The sequence below is a fragment of the Engraulis encrasicolus genome, chromosome 6 (genome assembly GCF_034702125.1).
Source record: "Engraulis encrasicolus isolate BLACKSEA-1 chromosome 6, IST_EnEncr_1.0, whole genome shotgun sequence".
NCBI classification, from domain to species: Eukaryota; Metazoa; Chordata; class Actinopteri; order Clupeiformes; family Engraulidae; genus Engraulis; species Engraulis encrasicolus.
The window spans coordinates 34,030,869-34,055,372 of NC_085862.1; the positions used below are offsets into that span (position 1 = coordinate 34,030,869).

General features: G+C 44.1%; 2 protein-coding genes across 2 annotated transcripts; both read left to right on the forward strand.

Moving 5' to 3' along the window:
* The first annotated feature begins 9,328 nt into the window (after positions 1-9,328).
* Positions 9,329-13,005, forward strand: srd5a3 (steroid 5 alpha-reductase 3). Its single transcript, XM_063201346.1, has 5 exons — positions 9,329-9,568; positions 10,116-10,267; positions 10,360-10,551; positions 11,425-11,547; positions 11,989-13,005. The coding sequence occupies exons 1-5, from the start codon at positions 9,357-9,359 to the stop codon at positions 12,246-12,248; spliced, it is 939 nt and encodes a 312-aa protein (XP_063057416.1). The 5' UTR covers positions 9,329-9,356; the 3' UTR covers positions 12,249-13,005.
* Positions 13,006-13,170: 165 nt separating this feature from the next.
* Positions 13,171-24,281, forward strand: tmem165 (transmembrane protein 165). Its single transcript, XM_063201347.1, has 6 exons — positions 13,171-13,487; positions 14,533-14,761; positions 16,149-16,324; positions 20,073-20,255; positions 21,235-21,340; positions 21,723-24,281. The coding sequence occupies exons 1-6, from the start codon at positions 13,350-13,352 to the stop codon at positions 21,797-21,799; spliced, it is 909 nt and encodes a 302-aa protein (XP_063057417.1). The 5' UTR covers positions 13,171-13,349; the 3' UTR covers positions 21,800-24,281.
* The last annotated feature ends 223 nt before the right edge of the window (positions 24,282-24,504 follow it).

A 24,504-nucleotide genomic window follows, 5' to 3' on the forward strand; every position in this document is an offset into this window, starting at 1 on the left:
TGTACCACCTACCTATGTTTAGTCATTTCCTTTCAACCACTATCACTTATTTGGTCACCTAGCCTACTTCTTTCTCACCTCCCACCCTAAGTAAGTGGGAAGTGTGAGCCTAAATATACCAGGACATATACGTGACCATCGCCATGACGGTGGGAACAATAGGTGGCCTACAATAAACGCAGAATATAACTATGACTAATATTTCCATGCAAATCAGAGATATTCCTGGCTTTCTGTTTGAGAAATGTAGCACCGAGAAGTGCATTGCATGATGGGACATGCATGATGGTGCATGATGGATAAATGCACTTTGTGTAAGCACACTTTGAAGATATTTGGGTGAAGTATAATTATAGTGCAAGTAAATGAAAGATGAATCACCGCACACTGGTATCTTTGCTGGTAGTTTATTTAGGAATAAACTACCAGCAAAGATACCAGTGTGCGGTGATTCATCTTTCATTTACTTGGATTACTCTTACTGCACATCACCAGCACCTGGACAAGTGGTTGTGCACAGGGACGTTACTTTGAGTATAATTATAGTGCACTTAGAAAAAGTACAATAGCAATATGTTAAAAGTTATTTACTTTAAAGCGCACTTTATAAAATCACACTTGGAAGACATGTGGGTGAAGTATAATCATAGTGCACTTTCAAAAAGTACAATTACAATATGTTATTACAAAATACACTTTTAGTAAGTTCACTATTAGAACACTATTACTTGTAGTATATTCCTCTAAATACACTTAAGGCAAACATCTTCCAAGTCCACTTTAAGTATGGTTGGCTAGGTGTACTTTCTTAGAGAGCAACTTAATTACATCTAATTTTAAGTACACTTTAAATAAGAATATTGTAAACATACTTTTTCTTAGCATTAAAAGTATGAGTGCACTTTTAACATGCTAAGTACACTTAAGTTGTGTTTTCTATTATACTAAATTGAACTACTTTTTCACCTGGGTGAGTGCTGTAGTGTGGTATGCCATGCAGACTCGATAAGCTGTGTGTGTGGGTGTGTGAAGCTGAACCCTGTGGTGAGGAGGGCACTGGAAAACATAACAAGGAAAAGAGCGGGCACCATTCACACATATTTGGCACAGGGGGAATCTACGTGACACCCCACCCCTCATCATTGGCCAGGGCAGATGGAACACACACAAATCTATCGACAAAACTGTTGCAGGAAGTAGAAAATGTGTTTTCATCCACCAACAGTCCACCCCCTTCACACCTCCTCATGTATTCCTTGGTCACCCTGGTCCTCACACACCAATGTAGTCTCACGACTTTTTCACCTTTTCAAGAAACCCCCCATCCCCAAAAAACGTCAATAGCAAATGTTCTCCGTAACACTAATGTATGACTACATTGTACTGTAGTATGTGAGACTATTGGTATGCCAGGGGTGAGGAAGAGATGAGGAGGAGGTGTGAAGGGGGTGGACTGTTAGTCGATGAAAACACATTCATTTTCTATTTCTTTTCTTTCATTTCGATTTTGTTATGTTTTCCAGTTAGTTATGACACTAATGAAATAGCCTTTAATGATAACTTTTCAGAACCTCACACTTTACCTCACCTCACTCATAAAAGCCAAACTTAACAAAAACAACACTCTAATTCTTTTATTTTTGTCCGTTATGTAGTCCATTATACTGCACATCTATTATCCAGCAGATGGCTGAGCTGCTGTGCTGAATTACACTGTTACTGTTTTAGATATTTAGACAGTTTTGGTGTGTTTTTCTTTTGGAATATATTGTGTATCTCAGTAGGCCTATGAGCAATTAAAATGCTTAATAAAACCACAACCTTACAGCGCAACACACACACACACACACACACACACACACACACACACACACACACACACACACACACACACACACACACACACACACACACACACACTGCCATTAAACCTATATGCACACACAGGGTGTGTTGGAGTCACAGTATCCTATTGTGTAAAGGGCTACAGCGCATTTACTTTGGCACTATACGTTATACATGAATTCCCCTGGAAACTCTGAGCTGGCTGTTTTATGGAAGCGTGTCTTGTTAGTCAAAAAGCACATCTTTCAAACCATGGATAAAATGAACCAATTCATCAACACTAATCAAAATGACACACATGGATAGAGGTACACAGACAGACATAACACTGAAAGACATAAATGCCCATATGAAGACATACATCTATTCACACATGTGCGCGCCCACACACGCAAACACACACACACACACACACACACACACACACACACACACACACACACACACACACACACACACACACACACACACACACACACACACACACACACACACACACACACACACGTTACAAAAGTTTCCCTGAACACTACCGTTTCATTAAAGGTTAAAGATTTATTGACCGCGACCAATTTCATCAGTAGACGGTCCCAGGGAGACAATCTGGATTTTACATATTTTCCAACGTGTCTAGAATTTGAAATCTTGCCAACGTCCCCCTGGTGAGGTAACTATGGTAACGCATGGCCATGGTATTACACACAGTACAATTCCAGACACACAGAGCAATTCCAACAGTAGGCTATCAATTAAAAACTGAAGCAAGTTGAACCAAAAAAAAACCCACATGGCACTATAGTGCGTTTTTTTGAAAGCGCTGACAGCCTCTGCACTTTTGAAATTCTAATTCAGCACCTTTTCCTGTGTTTCTCTTCCTCGTTCATCCCTCTTCCCCCCAGCAATCATAATACAGACATTCCTTTCCCCTTTTGTTGCACAAATGAGTGGATTCTTGTGTGTGTGTTCTCATGTGTGTGTGTGTGTGTGTGTGTGTATACGTGTGTGTATGCATGCATGTACATTGTGCATGTGTGCGTGCGTGCATGTGTTGAGCGTGCCCCATGCCACTGCCAGCTCTCATTACAAGAGATGCCCATGCAAAATCTCCCACTGTGGTATAGGGGTCAGCTGAACAGAGGAAAGCAGAAGGGTTGTGTGTGTGTGTGTGTGTGTGTGTGTGTGTATGTGTCTGTGTGTGTGTGTGAGAGAGAGAGAGAGAGAGAGAGAGAGAGAGAGAGAGAGAGAGAGAGAGAGAGAGAGAGAGAGAGAGAGAGAGAGAGAGAGAGAGAGAGAGAGAGAGAGAGAGAGTGTAGTATGTGTGTGTGAGTGTGCTTGCGCCTGTGTGGGTGTGTGTGCAGGGCGCGTGCATGTGTATGTGTGTGTGTGTATGTGTGTGTGTGCTATTAGGGTCTGATGGGAGGCGGCCTAACGAGGGGACTGGGCATTCTGAGGAAGAAGGTAGAGTTGGGGGGAGAGAGGGAGGGGAGCGCGCCGCGGGGTTGGGGAGCGGGGGGGTTGCAGGAAACAGCACACACTTCCTCAGACAGGATACAGCGCTTCTCTAGGAGGCATCCTGGAATCAAAGGCCTCGGAGCTGGAGCTGGACCTGGAGCTGGGACGTGGGACTGGGATTTTAATCCAACACGGCCACACACACACTGATGTACCAGCGGACGGACCAGGACGGGCAGAGAGATGGGGGAATGGGCAGGGGGGAAGTCGGGGAGCAAGACTTTCACATCAACGTTTAACAGATCTAAAAACAACATAAAAAACAACATATCTGATGACAGCAACAGCTTGGGAGTAAAGAGTGGACCTGTTTCACACACACACACACACACACACACACACACACACACACACACACACACACACACACACACACACACACACACACACACACACACACACACACACACACACACACACACACACACACACACAGAAAGAACAAGACAGGCATCTCTCTCTCTCTCTCTCTCTCTCTCTCTCTCTCTCTCTCTCTCTCTCTCTCTCTCTCTCTCTCTCCTCCTATTACCTGTCCTCGTAAATGTGCAGGACTGTAAGTAACGGCTGCGTTTTGTTTATTGTTTCAAGTCATAGGCAGTAAAGTATTACGTTGAAAAGGCCTGCAGTCGATGTCTGTAGAGAGAGAGAGAGAGATGCTATGACTGCATGCAGTACACAGCATGCCTTGATTTAGCCTGGCACTACACAACAGTCACCAGAACTAATATAGTGCACTGCCTGGGACAGCCATGTGGAATATGTTACAGCAGTCCAGCTTAGTGTTCTTTGCCATCACTTCTGTTACCACAGAAATCATATTCACTTTTTTTTTTCTTAAGGTTGGTTCTTAATGCAGCACACATTTTCATATGTTATTATAATATAATAATAATTGTATTTGTATAGCACTGTTTCATACAAGGCATGTAACTCAAAGTGCTTAACAAATGGAAAAAAAAAAACATTTTTAGAGATAGATTTAAAAGGAGAGGTATAGAGGAGAGGCAGAAAAAGCAGGAAGGCAGAGGAAGAAGAGATAGACAGAGAATGTAGAGTCATAAGGTCAACGTAGGATAGGACCAGGATTCTTAGATGTGTAAGGTCCATAGTGGCTGGGCCTATCATAAGTCATAGATAGTCACACAGAGATTGGGCGCTCAGGTGCGGCCCCTGGTGGCATCAGGGGTGAGGAAAAACTCCCTTTCGCTTGATTCATAGTTTGTAAGGGGAAAAAAAAAAAGCTCAGTGAAGTCTGAGAAAAAAAAGACCCCCTGTAGTCAGGAAGAAACCTCAGGCAGAGACCAGCGGCCACCTAGGGGAGCCCCCTGCCAGGGCTGGTTGCGAGTAGTAAGGGCGCTGCGGCAGCTGGGACACTATGACGCCTTGGCAGCTAGGAGTTGGCAAGGATGAAGAGGTGGGTCTTCAGCTGCTTCTTAAAGGAGTCGACGGAGGTGGCTGATCGAATCTCGATGGGGAGGGCGTTCCATCTCTTGGGCGCATAGCAGGCAAACGCGGCGTCGCCGATCTTCTTCTGCGGGGGGTGGGGGGTCCTTAGCAGCTTGGCATCAGTGGACCTGAGAGCTCGAGCAGGGGCATAAAAAGAGAGCATGTCTGAGATATAGCTAGGGGCAAGTCCATTTAATGCTTTAAATACTGTGAGCAGAATCTTAAAGTCGATTCTGTATGAGACAGGTAACCAGTGCAGGTCTGCCAAGACAGGAGAGATGTGCTCTCTCATTCTGGTTCTTGTTAGGATTCTTGCCGCAGAATTTTGAATGAGTTGCAATTTGTCAATTAATTTTTTTGGGAGACCAGAGAAGAGAGCATTGCAGTAGTCTATCCTACTGGTGACAAAGGCATGAATAAGTTTCTCAGCGTCTTGTTGGGGGGCCAAGCCGCGCACTTTGTTAACATTTCTAAGATGGAAAAAAGCAGATTTTGTTATCTTGTTGATGTGAGGCTCAAAGCTCAAATCCGAGTCTATGACCACACCTAGGCTAGTAACCTTATCTGTAATGTGTATGCTTAGGTCACCTAGGCTTGAGTGGAGTTTTGCACGTTTTTCCTTAGGCCCAATGAGCAACACTTCAGTTTTATCCTCATTTAATTTTAGGAAGTTACTGTTCATCCAATCTGTGATGGCAGACATGCATTTAGTCAAGGCATGAATGGCAGTGGTTTGGCTAGGCTCGACAGAGATATATAGTTGAGTGTCGTCGGCATAGCTATGAAAATCAACATTGTGCTCTCTGATGATGGAGCCCAGGGGCAACATATAGAGAGAGAAGAGGAGAGGGCCCAAGCAACTACCCTGAGCAACTCCAAAAGGCACATCATACTTGTTGGAGACGTGTTCTCCGATGGTGACAAAAAACTGCCTTCCTGTAATATATGTTTTGAACCACTCTAAGACGTGACCGGACAAGCCTACCCAAGATTCAAGGCGGTCAATTAGTATGTTGTGGTCTATCGTGTCAAAGGCGGCACTGAGGTCGAGGAGGATAAGTGCTGAAACTTTGTTTGCGGCAGTGCTGAGCCTAAGATCACTTATTATTTTGGTTAGTGCTGTTTCGGTGCTATGGTTGGCTCTAAAGCCTGATTGGAATTTTTCCAAGATATCATTCCCAGCCAGATGTTGATTAAGCTGTTTAAATACAACTTTTTCTAGTACCTTGCTTATAAAGGGGAGGTTTGATATAGGTCTGTAGTTGTTTAAAGAATTCTGATCTAAATTTGTCTTTTTTAGGAGTGGCTTTACCATGGCTGTTTTGAATGAGCTTGGAAAAATGCCTGTAAGCATAGAGGTGTTAACAATTTGCAGTAAAGGTGCTGCTAAGCAACCAAGTATGTTTTTTAGCAGATGTGTGGGGATCGCGTCAAGGCTGCAGGTAGACTGCTTACTTTCCCAGACTATTTTACAGAGGTCGTCCTCTGTAATTGGACAAAACTTTTGGAAGCTCTCAGGTCTCCTAGGGGGGTTTAACCCTCCCCTCGGTGTATCGCCTGAGTGGGCGACAGAGATTGCTGCGTTTCCACCTTGGATGCCTTCTCTAATGTCAGCAATCTTTTTATTAAAAAATCTAGCAAATTCCTCGCACTTGGCATGTGATGCTGCATTTAGGTTGTTATTGCTATGTGTTGGATTAAGCAGGTGGTCAATAGTGGTAAAAAGAACTGTTATATACCACAATGCAATATAGAGAGCTCTATGTGTACTTCTGTATAGATATTCATAACTCTGCCTCCTGTTGTCAAATGTAAGCAAGCATTATGAACTGTGGTTGTTAGTGATAGCTACAAGCACATAGGCTGCAGCACAGACCGAGAGAGAGAGAGAGAGAGAGAGAGAGAGAGAGAGAGAGAAAGAGAAAGAGAGAAAGAAAGAAAGAAAGAAAGAAAGAAAGAAAGAGAGAGAGAGAGAGAGAGAGAGAGAGAGAGAGAGAGAGAGAGAGTGAGGGGAAGAGAGAGAGAGAGGGAGGGAGAGAGAGATATGAAGAGAGAGAGAGAGAAAGAAAGACAGACAGAGAGAGAGAGAACCCTTTCCTATCTGTAAATGCAGGCTTCTTTGAAAAGGTAAATGGAGGCCATGACCCTGACCTGGATGTGCTGCCATATACCGAGCTAGGTTGCACATGATAGGCCAACATCTCATTTTCAAGAAGAAACGTATATCAGTGTTAACAATAAACAGGAATGGATTAAATAAAACCTCTTTGGCCTCTGGGCTAGACAACAAGAAAGGGCCCTCTTCCATGGCACATTACACACAAACACACGCACACACACACACACACACACACACACACACACACACACACACACACACACACACACACACACACACACACACACACACACAGCCCGACCTTAATATCGTTGTACAATCCCTAACCTTAACCTGTCAGTGAGGAAATGTTTTTACACTTTTACTTTGACCAGAGACAACAAAACTACCCCAGTAAAAGGGGTCAAAACATGTGGGCTCCATGATTTGGGCCCCACATGGAGCGAGGGCCCCACCTTGTTGGTGTGCTCCAATAGCAGTGGCCTCTAGAAAGTAGATTGGTGCAGTACCCACGCACACACGCACGCACACACGCACGCACACACGCACGCACACACACACACACACACACACACACACACACACACACACACACACACACACACACACACACACACACACACACACACACACACACACACACACACACACACAATAGCTGAAGGGACTCCACAGAATTCTGTGCAAACAACTTAACCTCATCCTGTTAACACACCTTTGCATTTCACAGCTGAATATCAGGATGTAGGTAATATGTAGAGGGGCACACAGAGTAACACAGTCCTAGCTAAGTTTAGCAATGGTTGCAAAGCTGTTCTGTGTGTGTGTGTGTGTGTGTGTGTGTGTGTGTGTGTGTGTGTGTGTGTGTGTGTGTGTGTGTGTGTGCGTGTGTGTCACATGTCAATAGGTGGCAGCAGCAGTATAGCCAGTCACTTGCCAAATAGACTGACCACAAATCAACCACTAAATTCATGCTTTCAAGAGGAGAAATATGTTCTGAAGCCTATAGCTTGGCTTCTGCTTTGCTTTCTGACTGAAAATGAATCACAGTTATAATATGGGCAAGGTGACATTTTCTAATTACATCTCGTAATTACACGGTTGTATCCGTAATAAGTTGTAGTAGGCCTATCCATAATAAGTGGTAATATGAACACCTGTAGGGCCTACAGCTATGCATGTTTTTACAGTTTATTTATTAGTATATCTTAATTACTGCCCAAGTGCCCTATGATTTCATGTATCGCATTAGCTTTTTTATCCCTTATTTTTAGTTATATCACTCTAATCCCTCTATCATGCCTTTGCACTCTTGACTTCATAATGGGCCTTATTGTTCCTATTGTCAGGTCTTTCTGTGTTCATGTTGTGTCCTCAAGTTACGTTTGTGTTTTATGGGGTCCTCAGATCTTTTTTACCTACAGCACCTGTCCAGCACTTTGGTCAGCTCGTCTCTATTGTATTTCAAAGTGCTTTCCAAATAAACTTGACTTGATTTGACTTGACGTTCTCATTATAATGTTTGGAGGTTGGATTGTGATGTGTAGGCCTACATGTGTCACAAAGACAGCGACGTGTGGATTGTCACATCTGCAATAGTAAGGACAGGCCATCTCTTGGCCAATTTGGGATGTGAACCCGACAGTGACATCAGGTTTCCAAGGTGGTCTATTCTTCCTAGATCCTGCATAGAACGTGAAATCTTATCGTTGAAGGCCCACAATAATGTTTTCAAGTTCCTGTTGCAGTCGTTAGAAGGCAAGCCTAAATAAATATGCCTGTGTGTTCTTTGTTGTCTGGAGATAGGGTCCATCTGCAATAGTCTGCGAACGTCCCGCAGCGCATGTAACCTAAGGCAAGTTCAAAGTGTTCAGTTTCCTCAGATTATCGTATCAATGCATCTGCTTCAGTTTAACAAATTCTGACCGGATATTGCATTGACTGTAGCGTACACACAGTCATTGTAGACAAAGCCATTGTAGACTGCCATGAGAAGTAGACCTGCAATTAATAAAGTTATGATAGAATACAGGGGTGTGTAAATGCAGTCATTTCAAATGTTCTCTATATTATTGTTGAGTTTGACGCACACACACACACACACACACACACACACACACACACACACACACACACACACACACACACACACACACACACACACACACACACACACACACACACACACACACACACACACACACACACACACACACACACACACACACACACACACACACACACACACACAGTAGCCCATCTTGTTGAACCGTCTCTGGCTGATCTCACTGAAAACGTAGACCTGTAAACGTATGCTGCCACCTGCTGTTAGCTGATAGTAACTACAAGTGACTATCGAAGTGGAACTATTGTTTCTATTCTCAGCGAGCAGATTTCAAGGTTGGACCAGTAGGCTACGTCGTGATGCATTACGATGCTTGGAGGGCTGCGGGTTGTGGATGTGACATGGTTTTCTCTGGGATTTGGTTTCTTCTTGGCTCTCTGTCTCCATAGGTTCTCACGCCATGCAGCGGAATTGGAGAAATCCCCTTTCATTCAGCTTTTCCAGGACCTGATCCGATACGGGAAAACTAAAACACAGATAAAGCGGCCGGACTTCCTACGAAGCTTTGATGTTCCCAAGAGGTGACAGCTGTTGGTTCAGTATCTTGTTTGCATTGTCATGTCGATTACATTCGTTATAGAGACATAATAGACATGTGATTAGGTTAGAATTACGATTAAAGCAGCGATTGTCTCGTTTTTGTTGAAGCGCTTACACATAGTGGTTTGCCATTGAGATCTCGGTGTTTTCCAGATCTATTCTAGATCTCTTGGTGATTGGATATATTAACATTGAGGTTATTTACGGTAGGCCTACTTAACAGCTTTGCTTTTGTAGTAATGGTGTAATAAACAGTTGGGCGTGTGGGGTACTGGTCAAAAGTAAGTTAGATGTAGTTTATGAGGAGGCTTGTAAGTGTACACTTTACAGGGCTCTCTCGGGGTCAGCAAGTGCAGATCTCTGACTTGACCTTTTCCTTAATAGGTTTGTGTGGACCTCATTGATTGCCTACTTCAACATCCTTTATTGTGTGGATTGTGTATGGTCTAGTGTGGCTTTTGCATTAAGCTCTCTGTGATAGGCAATTGCAGATTGCTAATTTTCCCAAATAAATCTTTTTTTCCACAGATGGTTCTGCCATTTTTACACTGTTTCCATTGTATGGAATGGCCTCCTCCTGGTCCTACTCCTCCAAGCGGTTTTATTGGAGGAGGGTCTCCCAAAGTGGTTGACTGATGCACTTGCTTTTTTGAATGGTGGACAAGCCAACTCAGGCACAGGTAAGTTTCAGATAGTTCATCCATGAACATTTCTCAGGTTGAGGAGGTCAGATATGCCTTTCCTCACAGAAGATCATTTTTTGTCCCCGCAGATCGCCCACTGTCTGTCCTGCTAGTTCACATCTTGCTATGGATCCACAGTCTGAGGCGTCTGTTGGAGTGCCTGTACGTGAGCGTGTTCTCAGATGGAGTCATCCACATAGTCCAGTATGCATTTGGCCTGAGTTACTACATCTTTCTAGGGCTGACTGTGCTCTGTCTGGACATTCCAGTCTACGATGAAGGTACGATATGTGGACTTTCTGGTAAAAGGGTTACTGTCTCAATTTTCACTCTACATTACATTAACAGTATATTGCACTTGGCTGATGCTTTTATCCAAAGTGATTCATAAAAGAGATCATAAACAAGCAGTAATAGAGGAGCACAGAGTAGCCTAAGTCAAAGTATAACTGAGTTAGTGCCGCAGAGACAGAGGGCAGTGTGGCTGATATGGAGTTTAATTTTGTTAAGAAGGCAGAGTGGGCATGCCCTCTGAATATAAGAGCATTCACTTGCAGTTGCGTTTGCATTTAAATCATCTCAGCAAAGGTCTGTAGTGCAATGTAGCGCCTGTGAGTCTTTAAATGGGGACAGATGTGGCCTACTGTGCTCCACTGCATTGGGTCTTAAACAGAGATTGCAGGGGATGCACAGGATTTTGTTTGAGTTGAGGTTGTGACATTTCCAAAATTATATGGACATTATAATCAGGCCAACAGAATCCCAAGAAAAAAATCCAAAATAGAACCAGATTAAAGCATATTCCTCATGAAGGTATTGATTAGTGTCTCTGCCAAGAGGCATTGTAATCCATCACTTGAATTAATTGTTTTAGTTTGTAGGCTATATACAGGTAGACTTTTGGGGTGAGTGAGGCGTGGCTTGTCTCTGACACAAGTAAGGGGGGCTTGAAGAAAAAAAGGATACGAACCACTGTCCGACTACACCCTCATCACCACCCATGGACATAAACTGAAGTGACTTCAGCAAGGCATGTAGCCACGCTTTCCTCCAGACAGTGTTCACATACCAAAATAACAGCAAATCCCTCTGGATGAGTGTGTGTCATCTAAACGTTACCCAATGTGAATTCCCTCTTGCTCTGAACCCCCCAGGCTTATCTGTCCTTGGCCAGCTGCAGTGGTGCCATGCTGGGGGAGTCGTGCTCTTCATCTGGGCTTCCTGGCTCCAACACCACAGCCTGGCTCTGCTGGCCAGTCTGCGCACCAAAAACACCGGTCAGTCATTTGGTACCAGCCGCTTACTTGCATGTAATTCAACAATAGCCAGAGCTGTGTGGTTGTCAGAACTGTCTCGTCTTGTGTTGTGTTTATCTGTCTTATGTTACCCATTTACAATTACACAGTCTCTCGGCAGGGGTACTAATAGAACTACAACTGAAAAGTAGAATTCATATTTCCGCTCAAATAGCTGTTGCCTATGGTTTCTCTCTTCTGATGGTGAGCACTGACCTCACTTTGTCAGTGCCCGCGGCCGACCTGGGTTCGATTCCGGCCCGGGTCCTTTGTCGACCCTTCTCCGTCTCTCCCCCCGCCCCCCAAAAATATTTCCTGTCTCTCTCTCTCAAACGTTCCTGTCACTAATAAAGTCTAAAAGACAAAAAAAATATTTAAAAAATAAATAAATAAAATATTCACCATTACTCAATCCTTCCGCAGGTGCGGTGTCGGCAGTTGGCCATCATATGCCACATGGGTGCTGGTTTGAGCTGGTCTCCTGCCCTCACTACTTTGCCGAGCTCCTCATCTACGTCTCCATGGCCTTGTGCTTGGGTGGCTCTTCGGTGACCTGGTGGCTTGTCGTCCTCTATGTTTTCTTTAACCAGGCACTAGCAGCTCAACTCTGCCAGGAGTTTTACCAGAGCAAGTTTGAGGACTACCCTCCCCAGCGGAAAGCCTTCATTCCATTTGTGTTTTAACCGAAACTCTCCGTGGTTTGTTTAAAAGTGGATATGTTATAACTGGTTAATTGATGCAGTATTTGTTATCGGTATGCTATGCATTGCTGTTGGAATATTTTTATCTGTTCGTGCATGAAGCAGCTTTGAATATGTTATGAATAAAAGAAACATTTTTGCTTATGTTTATCCTATTTCCATGTCAAAGGGAAAAAACGAAAATGTGCATTATGAGTTGTAAACATTGTGGTTGGTATTGGAAAGTGTTTATCAGAGGTTGAGGATGATTGACAGTGCCAGGTTCTGTGGGAACTGAAGTGCTGTATGCTACATAGTCTACTGTTGTGAACAGATGGAGGCAACGGGCTCAGGTGTCAACGACTAGCCCTGCTCTGACTTGAACTCAGTACTTTTTCTGAGATTTCTTAATGTCGTGTGTGTGTGTGTGTGTGTGTGTGTGTGTGTGTGTGTGTGTGTGTGTGTGTGTGTGTGTGTGTGTGTGTGTGTGTGTGTGTGTGTGTGTGTGTGTATTATGTTGTGCATCCTGAAGATGTGAATTTGACCCCTGGCCTGCATTCTTATTGCATTTGCTTGAAATGTTATTTTTGATTAGTACTTCCTAATGGGTGACTGTGTTATCATTGTGTTCTTGATTACGATAAAACAAAATTAAAAAGAAGAAAACATACACACGTGTTATGTTTGCTTCTTGACAACAAGAATGGCTTGGGCAATTGTAAAAGGCTAAGCTATTCCCAAATTGTGGGGATAGACAGCTCTCGTCCAACTTGAAAACATTTTCCATGATGTGCATCAGTGATCGGTTTGGCGTCCAATCATCACACTACTATAATGTTACGTCAGCGCCTTATGTACACGTCTTGAACTGTAAAGTCCAATTATATTGGGACCTCGCGAAATACCGCCCTCTAGCAGATAGCAAGTTAGTGTGTGTGCGCAAAACCCTAGGTAGTAAACTTAGGAAATGGAGAACTGATGGTGGAGTATCATGTATTTACCTTGTTGATTACCCGGGGTAAATCGAAAGAACAGCTACACACGTTTATGTGCTGGTGTTCTTTCTGATTTCTTTACCTTTTGCACTGCAAGTAGTCGTGGAAGATGGCTCTCCGTGCCGCTGGCTGGCATGGTGCGGCCAGGCTGCTATGTGTCCTGCTTCCCCTTGCTGTCGTGTTGTTTTCGGTCGGAGTTGCTGGGATTCCAGAAGAGAAACCTGTACTGGAGCAGCAGCCTGTGGAGGTAAGGGGATCGCTATTTATTGAGAAGAGCAATTGAGTGCTCAGATGCTGAACATTTCTGCACAATTTCAAGTCAACTAAGCAGCAGTATGAACTGTGTACCTGCGCGTTGGTAGCTAGCCAGCTAAAAGTTAGCCAGAATTGGCATCCATCACTTGGTTAGCAATTAGCTTTACATGCGCGTAATTAATGTACAATTAACTGAGCTCCGTACGATTTGAGTTCAAATAGCGGTTACAAGGTTGTTATTGCCTCGGGATTTGTATACCGATGCCCTAGAAGTGGTGGCCAAAATGGATGTTGGAGTTGTGATCTGGTTACCTTCCGACACTTATGTCTGTCTGTCTAACGCAGTGCCAGCTATCATAGCGAGTCCGAGGTTATAACAACAGTCCATCTGAAAGATGCCCACATAATTGTGCTTATCCAACTCCTGATGGGGACCGAATTTAATGAAAGCAGCGGTTTCCCCAATCAGAAGTGAATGACGAAACGGGACTTGGCTTCATGTTCTGTCATTGAATGGCCACGTTACTGAAGTTGACTGGAAACAAAATGATGGTGATTTCAAAGCAGAGTGCTTTGGAATGAAATATTTTGGGATTAAAGTTGTCTTTCATGTCTGTCTAAAATGCCATGCGCGAGAAAGATGGTGCTTCCTCTTTCACACGCTTGTCTTGTTCTTCAATTTCTCAAGTATACTGAAAAGTGAGAAAATACACTACCCATTGACTTTTAATTTGCACACCGTTCAGTATTTAACCGCATTTCTCTCTACAATGTCTATTGTGCAATAATTTATAATAGTATTGTTGTGTAATAAAATTAATTATCAGTCTTATAAAACCTCACACAGGTGTCCACACTGTCAGCCTGCCAGACTCAGCCTGTCCATATCAGCTTCACCCACACCCCTTACACATTATGTACATATCTGCCTGACACGTTGACATGCTGACAACACCCTAGGCTAGGAGCACTTACCCCACCCAACCCATAAAACTAATCTCTCCTGTTGCTCCTGTGTACCACGTCTATCTGTGCAGAAGGCTCCAACAGGGCGTCCCAATGGGCCGGCAGTCAGCGCGGATGACCCCAGCAAGGCAGGGGACCTGGGCTTCATCCACGCCTTCGTGGCCGCCATCTCGGTCATCATCGTGTCGGAGCTGGGGGACAAGACCTTCTTCATCGCCGCCATCATGGCGATGCGCTACAACCGCCTCACCGTGCTGCTGGGCGCCATGCTGGCCCTGGGTCTCATGACCTGCCTGTCAGGTGAGACGCGGCTGATGCCCTTGGCCTGGGTGTAAATTGATGTCATTTCCTCCATTGTCTTTTCCTTCAGCCTCTGGCCCCTTGCCTCGACGTTGTCCCTAATTTGTGGGGAAAACAATATTGTTTCCTGCTGTTAAACAGTTTTTTTGTGGGGGTTCTATTCCCTATTCAATATCCTGATTGCAAATGAGAAAATAACGTCTGATATACTGTATGTTGTATAAAAAATATGTTGTGACTCGTGATGGATGCCGTAGTGATTCTCTCTTGTCGCAAGGCTGGAGTAAAGGACTGGAGGAATGATGTTGGTCTGCCATTTCTGTCTCAAGGCTGGGCTGTGTGATTTTTATGTTATTGTCACGGATAGCCATCGTGTCCTCCTGTAGAAGATTGATAGTTTGCATAGACTGTGCACTCGCAAGCAGGATCTATCGCCGTCATAAAGCTATGAGGAAGTTAGTTATTATCAGGGAAGTAGAGAAGATATCAAAAGAAGAGAGTCTTGTGACCTCATGCTCCACAGATTGTACTGTACACGACATCCTAGCATTTGGTGCCACAGGGATGTCTATTTTCTGTTGTTTATGTTAACGTTTCGGCATAATTTTTCGGAGGACTGTGACGAAGACGCATGTCGAAACGTTAGTGTGGTTGCACTGATGAAATAAACAGACAATAGACATCTGTGTGGCACCAGATTCTTTTTCTTTTCTACTTATGATTTAGTCCTTCTCCGGTTGCACCGTATAGTTAATTTAGAGGTGCGTATTTACTCTGTTTTGCACATTTGTCTGCTTCCACACACACACACACACACACACACACACACACACACACACACACACACACACTCACACACACACATGTTTCCCACATGCGTCTTTAACAAACTTGCCTTAGAGCTGTGCTAGATTTGTCACTACTTGTCACCGTAGAGTGTGCTTTGTCTTTTAAAAAGAAAATATATTGCCACGAAGAGAACATGTAGCAGATATGGCCTCTTAAGTTCAAACAGTGGGAGACGGGCACATCATATTGCATCATGCATATGTCACAAAAGCTGCTTTTGAACGTATACAAAGCAATCTCCTCATCCTTGCATAGTGCTTGCTGTTCAGCTTCTTTCTCGCCAGTGTAAAGATCTGTGGGCTGCGAAAAAATGTTTTTATACCTTTGGGCGTGTGTGCATGTGTGTGTACAAAGAAACACAACAATAGGTCAGGTTTTGTGTAGGATTGTAAGCAGAGACAGAGGTGTGTACAAAAGCTGTTTGTGTGAAATGCTCTTCACACATCCCACTCCCTCTCTCCCCTTCCCTTTCATAGCTACTCCTACACTCACTCACACTGAATGTTTGTGTGTTTTTCTTTTTTTCTCTATGCTGCAGTTCTGTTTGGCTATGCCACCACCATCATCCCGCGCATCTACACCTACTACGTGTCCACGGCGCTGTTTGCCATCTTCGGTGTGCGCATGCTGCGCGAGGGCCTGCGCATGAGCCCCGACGAGGGCCAGGAGGAGCTGGAGGAGGTGCAGGCTGAGATCAAGAAGAAGGACGAGGAGGTGAGAGCAGCACAGACACGACACTATGGTGGACAGCATGACCGAGCATTATAGCACAGCATGACATGGGACAACATGGCATAGCATATCACCGCTCAGTACGGGACGGAATAGCATTAGCATATCACCACACGATACGGGACAACATGGCATATCACAGACTGATTCGGGACGGAATAGCAAAACATATCACCGCACGTCACGATATGGCACAATATGGCATATCACAGCTAGATACGGGACATAAGATAAGACATGTTAATGTCTCCTTGGGGTAAATTTGCTGCATCAAATATAGAAAAGCACAAGATATGTGTCATATTGCCACACGATGCAGGATAACATTGCATATCACAGCACAATACGGGGCTGTACTGTATACTATAGCTTAGCACAGCACAGCTGACCACAGCACCGTACAGCTTGAGGGACAGAAGGAGCTGAAGGAGGTGGGATCTTGATCTCAGCTTGCGGAAGGATGAGGAGGTGAGAACAGCATAGAACGACATTGGGCATCATAACCACACAGTACAGTATGGAACAGCAGAGCGGAGCATCAAGCCACCGCTCCTCCATGTTTGTCTATTTTTACAAACGATAGAATTTCAAATTGATTTTCTGTGACTGGGGAGAATTGCATGACAACACGTTGTAGTATAGGAACCGTATTGGAGCACTCTGCGGAATGCACCAAATAAAGCAGAAAAGAATTCTTAACAAGTGATGATAGCAGTAGTATTAAATTATAATTATTAGTCATGTATTTGGCTGTTGTTGGTGGTGTTTGTAGTTGAGGAAATTTCTTCTCTTCCTTCCACCCCTGGACTTCCCTCTTTTAACCACAGATAATTTTGTAATCTTTGCTAATCCCCAACTGTCACGGCGTCCTGTGATCGGGCTCATGCCTTGGTGCAACCATAATGTCTTCAGGCTGACCAGAATGGTGCCGGTGCCAGTACCCCCACCAGTTACGTTCGGTACTTAAGTGCTCACCTGCAAACCACCCATGTTCATACCGGGCTCTGAACTGTTTCCGCATGTGACTGTGTTACCGGGATTAACCTGCTGACATCCACATTGTCGTCATGGTTCACAGAGAAAAAAACAAGTATTTTTCGGTCGCCGGCCAGTTCGTAATTAGGTGCGGAAATGGACACCAGCACGGTTCTCAGTCGGCCTGAATGCGCCTTCAGAGGCGAAACATGGTGGAAGGGTTCTGAGCCTTAGCTATGACCTGCATGAATTTCCTTGTGTCATTTCCTCTTGTTAACGGTTTGAGGTTTTTTGTCATGTCATTAGTTTGTGGATAGATTTTAAGTCTTCATCTTAGAAGGTAATAGAAGTTGTGTACAGGATTCTGTCACTTGCCAAGAATTGAAAATCATTAGTCCTCAAGCATACCAAACACGCATAGCCCAGTGTCATTAGCATAGATGGGCAGTTACAGTGACGGATGCAAACGTGCATGCAAATGTGGAATGGAATATGTGCCGGTAAACTGACTGATTAAAAGAAGTGTACCAGTCAGAGAATTCATTCATGCTTGGTTTTGTACTGTGGTGGTACGTTGGGCATGAAAACAGACGTCAGCATTGCACAGATGCCTCAAATGCCACAAACACATGGTTAGTTCTCCTTCCTTGTTTTTGACACATTCTTGCGGTCGTTATTGAGTCCACATGCCCATGTGGTTTGCACGTATAGCTTTTTTTGTGATGGTAAATCCTTTACAGCCACATGCACACAAATAGAGATTTGAAGCACAAAGCCTTTAGCTCACTCCTTTACCACAAATGCATGCTTGTCATCATAATGGCAGTGTTACGGGATCGTCTGCGTTGTGTCGTGTAACAAATTCAGGGTCCACACCAGAGCTGCTCCGTTACAGCAGCATGATGTGCTTGTATGCCTCAAGCACATCCAACTTCAAAGAATGCACACATACAATATTTAACCCATTCTCCAAACCATCAAAGTCTAATTTACTGACCTCGGGAGTATTCCAAGCACCTGGCTAAGTACCAGGTTAAATGACCCTTGAGCTAGTGGTAAAACATCTAGTAGAAGAGCCCCAGAGTCCTCATTTTCTTAACTAAATGGCACCTGTGGACTATCCAATAGCAGGTTTACCACTTCCTGAAGGTGAGACTTCATCTTGTTCTTGAAATAGAACTACTCTGGTCATCTCTTGGTTCTGTTGTGCTAAAGAGCATAGGGGTGTAGATAATAATCGAAATGTATCGATATGTCGATGTATCGGCTGGCGGTTTAATGGAATCGCATCGCATCGCATCGCATCGTGGGGTATTCTTAAGTATCGAAAATAATCGAAGCACTGGCCCATGTCCAAAGCCATAGCTCCAGAACATAATAGAAGTGGAAAAGTAATTCACCTTTGGCTAAGGCTCGCCCTTTTTGACCAATCACAGCGCAGCAAAAGGACAACCTCGGACAACACTCGGACAGTTTTGACGGCGCTCCATTGAACTCAATGCTGAAATCGCATGTTGTCAAGTAGAGTTTAGCAAGATGGTCGCATTATTATTAAAATATGATTGGAAATTGTGCCTGGGGTATTTGTGACATAGTGCAAGTTTCCCCGCAATGTAACAGGAGGTAATCGCTTTCCTCTTTACCTAAAACCGGGCTAGTATTACTAGCAGTTGAATAATCTGGCTTGAAGGGTCTCGGCATCCTTAGTCGACTAGAAAGCTCACGGATCAACAAACATACTTTGTGTGCTCCAATCTTGCCACCATCTCACTCTTGTAACTTTTCAGTAAGGTTAAGCAAAACACAAACATATTTCAGGATAGGATTTTGGTTTTCTGACCTAAATTAATGAATAAACAGCGCTAGCAAAGTTAACTGTCAGTCACGTCAGGATTGTTTTGACTAGCAGGCGATGGACGTTATTTTCTTGAGCTACTGAAGACATAAACGCCAAACGTTAATGTTACACATTGATGTGGTAGCTTTGAAGATGATAACATCCATCACGTTGGGTGATTTCGTCCAACAACTACAGTTTGAGCCAGAGACATAGGCTATGCGAGTTAGCTCACCATGGTGCCACTGGTTACAATATGCCTATCGATACCAGGGTGAGAATTTGAGATCTCGCAACAGCTAAACAACTGTGATGCATGACAGTTCAGGAAATAAAAATTATGAATGGAGGAGTGTTTTTTTTCTTCTTCTTAGGAGTGAAGAACTGCTGCGATAGGCAGTCACTGCATTAATCACGTTGATATCACAGCATAGAAAGTTTATCTGTCCGACCTAGTAACTGTAACCCAAGAGGGCGGGGCTTAGCCAAAGGCGAATTGGAAAGAATCAAATGGAATCGTTTGGTGGGGAATTCTTAAGTATCGAAAATAATTGAATCCCTGCTTTAAGAAATCGATACCGTATCGTATCGTCATGGAGGCTGTGATTTACACCCCATAGGTTGAACGAACACAGGGGCAGAACATTTCCCACCTTGGCTCTTGACTAACGCTCATCTTATTATTCTCACTGAGTTGTTTAGTCAGACAATTCATACAAAGTGGACATGATACCTCTCCCAAAGTAAAGAGCATGATGATGCAAATGGATTTTTGAAAATGTATTATTACTGACTTACAACTATTTGCCTACCCTCCAGCTGGTTACTTCTGTGAAACTGTGATTGTTTTTGCTCATATTTATAATGTAATACATTTAATAACTGACAGCCTGCCTCTCTGCTTCTCTTCTATAACAGTTGCAGCGCTCCAAGCTGGTCAACGGTAGTCCCGATGTGGAGACAGGCTCCACAGCCACCATTCCCCAGAGGGGCTGGCGGAGCGTCATCTCGCCCATCTTCGTGCAGGCCTTCACCCTCACCTTCCTGGCCGAGTGGGGCGACCGCTCCCAGCTCACCACCATCATCCTGGGCGCCCGAGAGGTGAGAAGAGAAGAGGAGGCTCAGGGGTTCAGTAGTCGTTTCTGTAGTTCAGATCAAGTTTTTCTCCGTTTTTTTTTTTTTTTTTTTAGACTGAGCACCACTTTTTTTAGGACTTTTTTTGTCCTTTTTTATTTTTGACTGGCCAGTGGAGGAGAGACAGGAAAGGGAAAGATCGGCAAATGACCCAGGCCGGAATCGAACCCGGGTCGCCGGCGTAGTAACCCAGTGCCCTACTGTTCTCCACCAGTGCTCCACTATTCTTTGAAAAATACTGTATATCTCTGGGACCTTGTCCTAGTTACTGGTGGACTTGCTACAGCATCATGTCCCTATGACTGTGAAATACATGTGCTTTTAAATACAATATGCATAGGTAGCCTGAAATTAACCTCTTTTGTGGACCACGTTTTGAGAAACACTGCTTCACAGCTACCGACTAACTTGATAAGTTCTGCTCATTATGCAACGTTGCTGAAGGAGAATCACCACTTCAGCATATGTGGAGGCATACAGGGACAGACGGCCTTCAAGAAAGCCTTGGGTCCTTTGATTTCCACCTCTACAACATGACTTGTGATAAAAGGCAGTGTTATTTCGTTCTGTCATGAGAAGTTTATTTTGGGGGTAATTTTCTGCTGAGCTACGCTGCTTTCCTGTAAGCAGTAGAGGAGTCTTCTTGAAGTACGGTATTCCATACGATATGGAGTTGGCAGATATTTTCTGTCGACACGGCAGTATTCACCAGGCTCATATTCTTCTGTGGCGTGCACTATATGATGTTTATTTGTCTCTAGCTTATCCATGTGCAAGTTAAGATGAAAGTTACATGGCCTTGACTACTCTCTGCTGATGAGGAGGAAAAAGTAGGCCACAAGGGTTCTTGCTAAGATAAAAGCCCTGTAGCCTGTGGCTTCACACGCGCTCTTTTTCTTTTCTTTTTGCCATCATTTTAATTTGTTCTTTTTCTTTTATTCTACAGGATCCCGTTGGAGTGATGGTGGGCGGGACCTTGGGGCATTGCCTCTGCACAGGGCTCGCCGTGATTGGTGGACGGATGATCGCACAGAAGATCTCTGTCAGGACTGGTAAGATAACTGCACAAAATGTATCTCTTCACAAAAATATCTTGTGAGCTGTGACGCCTGTCTGCACTGCACTGAATTCTTCGTAACATTTTCCCAAGAAATTGTTTCACTGATTACACCAATCACAGCTGTGTGTGTGCATGTGTGTGTGGGTGAGGGATGATCTGCGTAATGGCTAAATGTACACAGGTATGTCTATACGTATGTATATGTCTATATGTATACTATACATGTGCAATGTATAGTATATTTTGTGTGTGCTGCCGGACACCTTCAATTCCTTCGGGATGAATACATTTGTGTACTCTACTGTAGATTATTGTTGATTGGTATTTGTGTGTGTGTGTCTGTGTGACTGTGTGTGTCTGTGTTTCCTTCACAGTTACAATCATCGGAGGCATCGTGTTCTTGGCCTTTGCCTTCTCCGCTCTCTTCATAAAACCAGACGCTGGGTTCTGATCCGAGCTCAGGCCTGCTGAGCTGAGCTCCTCTTGTAAATACCTGGTTGATTTTGTCAGCGTCTCAACAGAGAGGAGATGGACTTCCTTCCTATCTGTGTGCGAGTGTGCGTGTGAATGTGTGAGCAAGGACGAATGTGAACGTGAGGGACAGAAAATCTGCCCGTTTCTGTGTGCCCTTCAAAGTGTGTGTGTCCCTCTAAGTGTGCGTGCGTGCGTGTGTGTGTGTGCGCGTGCGTGTGCGCGTGTTTACGACTGTGTCTTAATGAGCCCTGTGGCCCTCGAACCCTGAATGCTACTGCCCTCTCCCGTGATGGGGCGGCCCAGTTGTACTCTGCTGAAACCACCTCTTCCGACGCCTGCCGTTTCTCTCAACACTCACTTCAGGCCTCACTACTAATTACTACAGCTTATCCCTTGGATCACACACAGAAATCACCACTACTATCCACACAACAAGCAGTCATAGGGGCCCCGTTTGGAATCCTGGCTAGCTGGCTGGCTCCACCACCATGGGGCTTGTTTGAAGTCATGTGACTGTGCCAAAGCAGTGCGTCTTTGGATGGACCTGAAATGTTGACTATGTTGGACAAGGATCTGATTTCAGATGAGGCTATGACTCCGGAAAAAAAACAAAGACCATAGCCACCACCGTGCACAATATTTCCTCATTCCCTTACAACACTATGTTAGGCCAGAGTTTGTTCTGAAACCAGTCACGGTTGCAGCTACTGTCGGTGCAGTAGATGTCTATGTAGTTTCTTGCTATAAATGTCTATGGTTGGCAGCCCACTCTAGTTCATGAGATGTGCTGCACTTGGGCCAAAGGGCACTCTGTGCTGCGACCCAGTGCTGGGGACACCACTGCTGTTCCACCCGCCATTTTGAATTCCCTCTACACTGCAATAATACCCTCAGGCTGGGGGCCGTATTCCAACAGAATGTGTTTTGGTAACCAACAGAGAAAGGTTAAAACAGAAAGTGGTAACTCTCCTAAAAAGTTGGTTGTTTCTTCTAGCTAAGTGAAAGGATATACTACTTTCCCTGAGTTATCATTACTTGGATAAGTGATTAAATCGGCCCTCTGGAATCACTGGATCAGGTCCCGCTCTTATTGTTCCCAACATGGCTTCCACAATCCAAACATGTAGACACTGCTGCCGCCCTGTATCGATTGATTTTATTTATATCCGTTTTATTTGGACAGTGATGGCTTGGTGTGCGCTCCGTAATGTTTGACCAGTCAGACTGCCTTGTTCTGGTCGCCACCGTCTACATTCCTGTGCTGTTTCAACAGTGTGAGCCAGAGACGCTAAGTCCAGAGGGGCTCTACAGCAGTCCTTTTTGCCCAGTTGTCAGAGCACACTCGAGCCACTGATGGACTACCGGGTGGTTGTCATCTGTCTGTAGACTAGAGGGGGTATTCCAGAAAAGGGGTTTAGTGCTAAAAACACAGCTAGATAAACTCTGCACGAGTATTTTGTTTTTAAACTTCGTAATTGAAGGGTTCCAGAGGTTCATTCTTATGTCAAAACAAAGTCAGAGCCGGGGGGTATACTAAGAAGCTGGTTCAGTTGTAAAGCAGGTTAAGTTAACCTTGTTGTAGAGGTAAATAATCTAAATGAGCCTGGAGTACTCATTTTAACTGAATGATGCCTGCAGGTATATCTATTAGCAGGGTTACCAGATCCTGTAGGTGAGCTAAGCCTGATTTATCACTTAACCATGTTCCTAGCACACCCCACTGTTCTACAAGAAGATTCACCCATTTGTCTGGGTTACTATGCTTGTGAGACATCTCGTTCCTCTGTATGTTAACTCAGTAGGTGACAACTTGTAATAGAAGAACCCTGTGGCTTTGTTCTTATGGAAGGATATAAGAGGAGACAAACTATTAGGAGACAGACTGCTCACTCAGGGTTGATTTAGCTGGGTTACGAACTAAACCATCTTTTTGGCATGTGCCCCTGGAATACGCCCTGCTGTAGTTCAATCATGTCTCCCAATCTAATGTACACACCTACTGCCAGTGGAACATGAGGCATGTGATGGTGAGCCTGTGCTGATGTCTCAACATGATAAGAGTAGTTTCGTCCTAGGTTCAGTAAATCACCATAACCCAGTGAGTGTGGTTTTTATTTATTCTCTTTTCCCTATGAGCACAGATGTATTGAGATTAAACGACACTCACAGACTTGAGGTTTGGGTTGAGGCGCTGTTTGTTTTTGTGGTCTGTTTTTTTGTTATTTTATTATTTTGTTTTATCTTGTATTAAGTACTGTAGTTGCTGGGAAGATATCTGGTATTTTGTAACTTTTTTGTTTTGTTGTTTTTTTTCAGTCAGGGCAATTGAACTTTTCTTGTCAATATTTGACAGGTGCGAGTTCCACTTTGAAGGCAACAGGTGTGATTTTTGAAGAGCAGGTTGACTGTAAGAGCCCGATCCCCTGTAAATAGCCAATAAAGTCTGTCAGTCTGATTCATCTGCTTTGTCTGTTTATGTTTTGTTGTGATCATCTGAGGGACCAATTCATGGATGAGTCACAATACTAGGCCGCACGTGACTTTCAGCATTGTGTTAAAAAATACCATGTGTTGAAGTGCTTTTTTCTTGACCTATACCAATGATAACGTACTACAAAATTGCTTTTGTCAAATACATTACAGCATATTTCTGACTGAATTGTAATCCTACAGTCACATACA